The sequence below is a fragment of the Danio rerio genome, chromosome 3, assembly GCF_049306965.1.
Source record: "Danio rerio strain Tuebingen ecotype United States chromosome 3, GRCz12tu, whole genome shotgun sequence".
NCBI classification, from domain to species: Eukaryota; Metazoa; Chordata; class Actinopteri; order Cypriniformes; family Danionidae; genus Danio; species Danio rerio.
The window spans coordinates 41,100,631-41,110,286 of NC_133178.1; the positions used below are offsets into that span (position 1 = coordinate 41,100,631).

General features: G+C 36.8%; 1 protein-coding gene across 2 annotated transcripts in view; it reads right to left on the reverse strand.

Moving 5' to 3' along the window:
- ttyh3a (tweety family member 3a) overlaps positions 1 to 9,428 on the reverse strand; it is a 125,792-nt gene extending 116,364 nt beyond the window's left edge. For both annotated transcript variants that reach the window (XM_679082.10, XM_009299697.5), the window contains exon 1: positions 8,520 to 9,428. In XM_679082.10, the coding sequence (XP_684174.4) occupies positions 8,520 to 8,645 (126 nt within the window). In that variant the 5' untranslated portion in view covers positions 8,646 to 9,428. The remainder of the gene's footprint in view (positions 1 to 8,519) is intronic.
- Positions 9,429 to 9,656: the final 228 nt, after the last annotated feature.

Below are 9,656 nucleotides of genomic sequence, written 5' to 3' on the forward strand. Positions count from 1 at the left end.
TTAAATAAAATAAATAAAAAATTACATTAAATTAAATAATAAAATACATTTAAATTTGATTTGTCATCCCAGACATAAATGTAATCATTTATTCAGACCCCTAATTTTTCGCAATTCGCAAAAATCAACAAAAAGTCACAAATTTTCGCAAGCTAGCAAAATTAAACACACACACACACACACAAAAAAAACAAAACAAAAAAAAAAAAAAATAAATAAAAAAAATCTAAAAATTTTTATAATCTCATAAAACATCAAAATCCAAACCATATAATCAAAATATATTTATTTCAGTTACCAATCAATTGTTTTACATGACTTATAGACATTGCACAAACAGCGCACGCCATGTATTTGAGATTTTCTTGAAAAATGACAAAATGACAAAATGACGATTACATGTGGACGGGGGTCTGTTTTACAGCCAGTGAAGTAGGCAGACACGGGATGAAGCGCGAGTGTTTTAAATGTGAAGTCAATGCAAAGATGCGATTAGACATCCTGTGTTGTAAACTGGGTGTTCTGTAAGTTTGGCGCGTTTCAGACTGCAAAAAAGTATGAGCAAACGTCTAAAAAAATGGAGCAGTGTGAAACAGACAGAACAGCAAGCAGCTTACAATGATGGAGATTGGTTCAAGCATGAAAGCTTTGGACTTGTCCAAATTGAAAGACATTATTTGTGCCTTACAGTTTACACGTATTATGATGTTTATGAAATTGATAAGTGCTTTCGTTTAACTATTTTACTGCAGTTAACGAGAGAAAACCAAAATGATTCCCTGTGACAAATTTTACACCAATCCGTGTTTTAGGTGTTTTACGGTAGGTGAAGCCCTAATGCATTTTCGGAGTGAGGTACATGTCAGATGCTCTGAGAGAGAGATAAAGTAAGTTTGTGCATAAAAATTACACAGCCTTCCTTTTTCTTAATCCCTATAGTTTTAGATCTGTTTTAGATCTTGTCTTGACAAGAATCTAAAATATTTTACTCGCAAAATCTCCACAAATCTCTTTTTTTTTTTAAATCGCAAAAAAAAAAAAATAAATAAAATAAATAAATAAATAAATATCACAAACTACTAGGGGGTCTGATTTATTCAGTTATTAAATAGAGTTATTAAACATTAGTATTAGTAATACCATTTTCAGTCTTAAAATGGTTAAGGGTTCATATTCATTAAAAATAATAATAATAACATTATAATTGTAGCTATGTTTCTATCCACCTATATTTTTACTTGCATTTTGGATATGCACCTAAAAAAAGTTTGATTAAAACGTGAAGATACATGCGCATAAATGAGTAGGATAAACTTTTCATTGATGAGAGAAGATGCGCATAAACTACGATGGAAACACTTTTACAGAACAAATTCCAGTATGTGCATTAAAAAAGTGATTTTGTTATAAGAGATCATGCGATCACCAGCAGGCTGAGCACATAGTAAAACATCTAAAATGTTGTTCTGGTAATTCTAAAATGGCTTAACCGTTTCAGTATTAGTGTTATTATAATATTAACGGCCTCCAGAATCAAGAATGTCTGTGCTCCACATCTCATGCCTTCAAAAACCACCACGTGTTAGGATTGCCTTCATCATTTATTAAATGAAGAAAAGATTCACACAGCTTCTCCTACTGCAGTAAATTTCATTTTTACTGTTGATATTTGGCGCCAGTTAATCAGGAAGTGACCATTTGGTTCTCTTTGACTGGATGGAAACGGTGCTTTATTCACACATCTTTTAAGCGATATTCCAGGTTTGCGCATAAAGTTAATTGCCATTTTTGAATGGAAACAGATATTGATTTAAAAAGCACTGCTGAAATGTTAACACTAAAATAACAATGTGAAATGTTGTTACCCAGAGGTTCACTTAAGATTCAACAAGTGAATATAAATGCATATTGTCATATTTACACAGGAATAGCTGAAGCGATGACATCCTGCATTAAAGTTGCCATAAACTCATTAGCGAAACTCTCTCCAGTACATGCATTTGCAATTCGGCATTTCTTAACAGTCTGCTGTGCATCATTAATAACCTGTCATCTCAAGCCCAGCAGTCCCCAACAACTGAATATTCAGGCAGCGGCATCAATAAATAATGATCCTGTGCTAAAAACAAAGGTGCCTTTGTTCTTTTTAATGGAAACAGACCATTGGAAAGTAATGAAATTAAAAGTAGGACAAAGTTCACACATAAGTGCCTGGAGGAAAGCCCAAGTGGGACATCAGGAGGGAGCTTAACCCCTAACTAGTGGCCAAACTAAATGACATCTTTAGTTACTGCCAATCCTGAGAACAAGCGCCATTCAAAAAGACAGCAGGTGTCCTCACTCTCTCTCTCCCCCATCCTCAGCTGTGCTGTCTGTTATCATTCACTGTGTGCTTGGACTAGAAGACAAATGCTGCAGAGAACAGGCTGCTAGTACAAGCTGCTTGAACATCCTGTCTCTTTGAAATGTGTATGACTAAATGGTTTGTCGGGTTGTCTAGATTTGGATATGTTTTAGGAATTAAACTATTTACGTAGACCATCAATATTGCATGTAAAAAAATAGAAAAATACTAATTTCCTTACAGTTTATGACATTATACTTAAATTCACTTTTATAATAGTCACATTGCGTTCAATATATTGACACTTTCGGCTGCAGGGTGGCGCAGTGGGTAGCACGTTCACCTCACAGCAAGAAAGTCGCTGGTTTAAGCCTCGGCTGGGTCAGTTGGCGTTTCTGTATAGAGTTTGCATGTTCTCCCAACGTTCGTGTGGGTTTCCTTCGGGTGCTCTGGTTTCCCCCACAAGTCGAAAGACAAGCAGTACAGGTAAGTTGGGTTGGCTAAATTGTCCGTAGTGTATGAGTGTAAATGAGTGTGTATGCATATGCAGGATAAGTTGATGGTTCATTTCGCTGTGGCAACCCCAGATTAAAAGGAACTAAGCCAAAAAGAAAATGAATGAATGAATAAATATTGCCACTTTCATATGTCACAATGCTTATATAGTCAGGTTGTCAAAAGTATTGAGTTCAGTACCAATCAAAGCTTTGAAATTCTCCAGTGTAACTATGTTTGCACTTGGTAACCATCAGTGAAGAGTGATGAACCGATGACTTTTACAGCCAATCACAGTCCAATCGGTTGAAAACTAACAAAATTTCCAACCAACTGTGTTTAAGAAAACATTCAACAGTGCTGAAATGTTTGAAGGGAAACTGACGTTTTTTTGTTTTTTTTTATGCAGTTCCGACTGGTAGCAAAGTTGATTCTTTTGGCAACCCTACCATAACTGTAACTCTTCTGTTCACAACTATTCTTCCTTCATTATTACATTTTGCAAAAAAAAAAAACATAAATCAACTGTAATTTTATGAAGTTACAAGAACAGTTCTGCGGACAAAATGAAATACTCAACAATTTATTCTCTTCAGCATCAGTTCATGGTGCACATTTACAAGAGCACTGTGAGATGTTGTGATGCAGAGATTTTAATAATAATTAATAGTAATAAAATTACATTTGAACCAATGAAGTCATATGAAACGTTTTGAAGATGTACTTGGTATCTTTCTAGGTTTTAAGGGCGTTCACATTAGGTACAGTTGCCTTGAACTGTGCCGAAAAAGCATTTGTCCACCCTCCCCTCTCTCCCGACGACCTACACTCACACTGATTTTGCCCTCCAAACCCGAGCACGCTTACATCATTAATGATGCGACTGTTCAGTTAAACAGGAAGAGAATTGTTCTCGCTCAGCAGAGTGGAGATTTCTTTAGTTATATCGTTTTAGTCATTTGGGATGCCCTTAAATTTTAACGCTCATAAATGATCATGAAAGTCATCGTGCTGCAGGTATTAGGAGGTTTGCTAAAGGTGCAACTGGCATGCACCAAGGGGTTTGCATCTTTAATAAACTACAACAGTTTGTGTTCACTGAAAAGTAAGAATGATTAATAAATTCATATGAAACAGTCCTTTAAACGTGACGTCGTGTCTTCAGTTTCAGGTTTAGGTGCGCTTTACACTCACACTACAAGCCCGATTCAGAATAGTCACACTAGTCAAACGAACCGGGAAACGCACCTGGGCATATTTCGGATAACATAGTTTGAGCGCACCCCAAGTGTTTCAGGACATCCACTATCTTTGGAGGGTCAAAGAGCTCTCAGGTTTCATCTAAATATCTCAATGTGTGTTCAGAAGATAAATTAAGTTTACAAGGGTTTAAAATGACATGGATACAAATAAATGATAATTAGTTAAATTTTTAAGTGAACCCTTCACATTTTTCTGCTTCTCCACTACACCATCTTTCACTCTGCAAATGTTAAACTTCACAAGCAATTAAGTACAAAAACGAAGTTGTAAATGAATTTCATCTCAGCAACAAATTAGGCCAGTTCTTGCTAAGAACACAATAATATAACATTTTAAAGTATCCAAAAACACTTGGACAAAAATATTTTTTTTATTATTATTGGCTCAAATTTAACAAAGGCTATGCTATTTAGCTGATTATTGTCCAGATTTTGATTTGAAAATTTTTAATAAATTCCTTAATCATATGTGCTGCAAATAAGCACTTCCTAAATAAAACCTGAGTGTTTAGATCAGACTTTCCTCTGCAGTTGTGTTTGTTATACACAACTGATAGTATTGGCTTTTGACTGGAGGGGGACAGACTCCATAGCACAACGGAAAAACGGAAAATCTTTGCTTAATCTAAATCGTGCGTGCTTATGTCTGCGCTTGTCATGCTGCTTTAAGACATTCTTTGAGAGCTCCTGGTTTTAAAGTCACCGGTGAAGCATATCTTCAAACAGCTGACAGTCTATCTTGGATTTTATGACCCAAAAGCACTGAATTCAGCAACTTCACCTGTGCGCTTCATCTCAGCTGCTTTCCTGAACAACTTTTTCATGGTTTTTATTAGAAGCTACAAGCTAGCAGACTGGGATCAAGCTTCGAGTTGGCTTTCAGCTTTAAGTTTAAGCTTTAAATGGAAAAGTTCACAGAAAATGACCTCACCGTATAGTTTATTCCTTCAGTTGAACACAAAAGAAGATACTTTAAAGATGCTGGTTGATGCTATTTACTTCCATATGAAAAAAATACTAAGACGGGTGCCATTAACTATTCAAAATATTTTATTTTGTGTTCAACAGAAGAAAAACTGAAACCTTAAACAAATAAAGTAAATGATGACAGATTTCATTTTTAGGTCAACTATCCCTTTTGGCTTGCAACTGCTGTCTAAATAAAGTATCTCACTTCTACATTCTGGCTGAAAGAGAAGTGATACTCATCATCATGTAAACATCTGCAGCAGCCCTAATAAAATGTCTAGACACTTAAGTAATGATTTTAAAAAAAAATTGGAAACATGTTAAGGTGATTTAGTAAATGTTTACAATACCTAAATCGCATGTAAATAAAAATATGATTAGCAAAACTACTACATTGTTTTATTGATCTCTTTTTGTCCACCCCAAAACATATTAGCTGATTGACTTCATAAAAGGGCTCGTTTACACTTGGTATTCAAAGCTGATGCATCAAGTAATCGGTGTCACCCATGGCGCAAGCCTTGCGCATGGTCGTGCATTTATACTTCTGCGTGCCGTTTGTGTTGCTCTGCAATAACACTTCTGAAACACTAGCTGGCAGTAGGTTCTTTTGTTCCTCTGTGTTGGGTTTCTTCGAGGGTGTTTTGTTTTTTCTGAAAGCTACAAGAAGCTAAACCCCATTTATTCAGAGGTGGAAACCCGCAGAATAAAAGAATGAAGCTCGGCTGCAGCTGAAAAACAATGTTTATTTTGATAAACTGTGACATTGTCATCTTGCGGAAATATTACCAACTGGACAATGCTGTGATGTTAACGTTCATGTGATTTAATCTGCTCACAAAATTTTAATGAAATCCGAACACAAGAGAGACGTGTTAATTTTAGTTAGAACCAGTAATGAGTTTTTTTTAGTAATGATGGCCTGTGAAAGTACCCTCAACCAGTAATCTGACTATTAATAAAACGCCAAATCATGCTGAACAACACAGGTATAGCCAATGATTAGATGACGATGTGGTAAGACGGACCTCTCAATTTCATTCAAATGACCAAATTTGTCATTCAAAACATACACGCTACATTTGCTTAGGTTGGTGCTGATGGTCAGGCACAAGCGAGGCTTCTCTACATTAGTATTCCAAGCTCGCAACTGGTTTAACCCAAGCCTCCATAAAATGAACAACAGTGAAGGCCAAACTTGATTTAAGAAGCTTTGATTAGATGTATTGTAACCAGGCTTATGGCACTTCTGGCTTGTCTATAGGCCATCTGTTGTCGCATTATGAAAGACAAACCAAGTAGTTCAAAGGCAGTTCATAGGAAGTCTACCTACTATACCTTTAGCAGCCATGCATGTGTGTGTTTAGCATTAGAGAGATGCACAGATTAACAACGACAATTATACATTGATTATAAAGACTGAATGAGCGTTTAATGAAACCATAACATGTGCGCATAAAAAAGAAGATCTGTGTAATCTCATCAGGAGACAAGCTACCAATTCCCTCTTTAGGTGAATTGAACAGTTTGTTTTGGTCCTCTAATGAGACCTTAAAAAAGCAGGAATTATTGGTTAATTTAATTCCTCCTGTATAGTTTGTACTTACAAATAGGAAAGTTGTTTTCAAATAATTTTGACTGGAAATGTTTGGCTTTTAATGTTTACAATATGTTGATTCAAAAACACACATTAGGTGCATTTTTGATTGCACCACAAGCGCAAAACAAAAATGTTATATTTGTGAAAACTGTACGAATACCATATTTACAGACAAAATCTTGAAAATGCGTAAGCAATTTCAGTTTCATCATTCTGATGTTAGTTTAATGTTTTTTAACAGGCATCTGTAAACAACTTTAACTGGCCACACAGCATTTGTTTTGGATAGAAGTTTAATCACAAAATGTTTTGGGGCACGGTGGCTCAGTTGTAAGCACTGTTGATTCGCAGCAAGAAGGTTGCTAGTTCGAGTGGCGGCTGGGTTAGTTGGCATTTCTGTGTGGAGTTTGCATGTTCTCCCCATGTTCAAGTGTGTTTATTCCGGGTGCTCCGATTTCCCTCAGAGTCCAAAGACATGCGCTATATACCTTTTTCTTCGTTGCTGCATGGAGGGGCGCCATAGTGACCAGTGCCTTCCGGTTGGCTGCTTAGAACTTGCGTTAAGAATTGTCATCAGCCAGAGAAGCTTTTAACAACTGGGTGTCAATACTGTTTCCAGTGGCTTACAGTGTTTTTGTGATGCAAAACTTTAATTTTGAAAGAAAGATGTGTGTTAAAGCCATTGTGCTTCAGTCAAATGAGATTTAAGTAAGAGAGAAAAACATTCTCCTTATTCAGTGTCTGCCGTCAAATTGGATGCTGAAATATAGTGTCAATGTTCACAACCTGTCAGCTGTTATCGTGTACTTTGTGGCTCTTCAATGCAAACACACACACACACACAAACAAGCAAACAATACCTCACTGCATTAAAAAGAGCAAACCATATTACTGGCATGGAACTAACAGGTAAGTAAGCCGTGTAATTTCCAAAAATGACCAATAGAAGTATGTGACTGCTTATCTGCTGGCTGATTTGCACTTTTTTTCACGTTGTGACACTTATTCAATTAATATGTTAGTGGAACAGTACAGGCTACGTTTATGCCAAACATTTTAGTGAATTACATTTGTTTGGGTTGGTTGTATATTTGAAAAAGAGAAAACGTTGACTTTAGCGATGACAAGGCTTCATAAATGTTCTTAGTATTTAAATGAGGGAAGTTTTTAGCATCCTCAGAATAAGACTAAGCTGAAATTAACGAATAACAAAATATTTTCTTCACATTTTAAACCTTTAAATTTTATCATAATGACATTGAAAGCACTAAGCAAACCAATATTAAATGTACTGTTTATGAATACCTTTGTGCACACATACTCAACAGTTTCTTCATCTCAGTGTCAGTATATTGTGCTCATTCACGATCACTGTGCAGTGACAAAGTAAAGTCTCAGGGGGTTGGAAGTACATCAGGGTAACGTATAGTAATAACTAACAATTTTTGGGTGAACTAACACTTTAAGCAGCACTGAATGTCCTGGACTATAAATATGAACTTCTACAGATCCATCTCTCAACATGTGTTGGAAAGCAGCAAATGGATAAAGTGGAGTAATCACAGAACGAAATGCCAAGCAGCTGCAGCAATATCAGGTCCAGCTTTTCAGGGGAATTTGCAAAGCTTGGTTTTGATTTTTGATAACAAATTTAAACAAAATATACACACTAACAATCCAATTTATGCCTGGTTAAATGAAATAAAAAGCTACTGCACAAGTATAAAGCAAAGTCATGGTGCTTTAGTAATGAATGTCATGAGCAACACTGGCTGTTATAGCTACCTTTCCAACATATCCTTTCATTTGCACGTGGTGCTGTATCAACCAGTTACATACATAAACTCACCTGCTGGTATGACGACTCCTCTGGGCGAAAATCACTGCTGGTTTGCTCAAATTGGAGATTGAAGTGAGGCAGTCTGTGCAGCAGGTTAACCCACCACGGAGGAGAGTAATTCACGACGGCTGCCATTATCTTTATGACAATAACACTCCGAGCCGACAGAAACTAAAGCAGGAAGTTCACAACTAGGCTCTAAACAATGTCATTAGACTGTAAATGATATAAAACGCTGCTCTTCACAGGAAAATAACATCTGTCGTCATATATCCATAGTGATATGAAGCTAAACGCGGCTGTTTTGAAGCTCCAGCAGTCCCCAGAGTGAAACCGAAAGGTGGTGAAGTAAAACGATGTGAATACACCAACAGAGCTAATCGTTTAAAGGATTTAAACGGTATGAAACAAGATTTGAGCTTCCCTAACGTTATTCCTACCGGCTGGCAGAAATACACAAGGGAAGTGTGATTTACAAGCTCCTACTTCCTCTCGCCAAACTGCCTATTGTTTAGAGACATTAAAACTAAGCGCATCCACACGATACACCCTGAGATGAACATGCATTCAAAGCTGGATCCTTTCCTAGATCCAAGACTCAATCCTCGGGGTACTTTCAACGCCAGCCAGTTTTAAGATGGATCTCCCCGTTTTATGTCAGTCATTGGCCGAGATTAGTGCCGAGCGTTTGTCTTCGGCTCCGTCATTCCCATTCCTCCGTCCTTTCGTTCTTATTAGTCCTAAATGACTGGGAAAAGGTGTTTATTAAGTCGAAACGTCCGTTTGTGGGTTAGTGGGCGCCACGCGACTCCTCCCTGCCGACAAAACTCGGTGAGATGAGCTGTAATCCAGTGTTGGTGAAGGGGGAGAGAGAGAGAGACCGATGCCCACTGAAACAAACTCACGCTGAGAGAGACTGGATAATTATTTACTATGGTATGAGATAAGCGTTGAGAATGCGGACATCTAGTGGTCAGATATAATATTACATCAATTTTTGAGATATATATTGATACGTGTTCTCAAAAAAGCTAAATAAATAGGTTCTGTCTGTACTATAAGATTTTAAAAATCAGTCGACTATTAGATTGACTAGAGTTTCTTTCCATGTAAAGATGTTTACTGAATTCTCAAGCATCATAATAA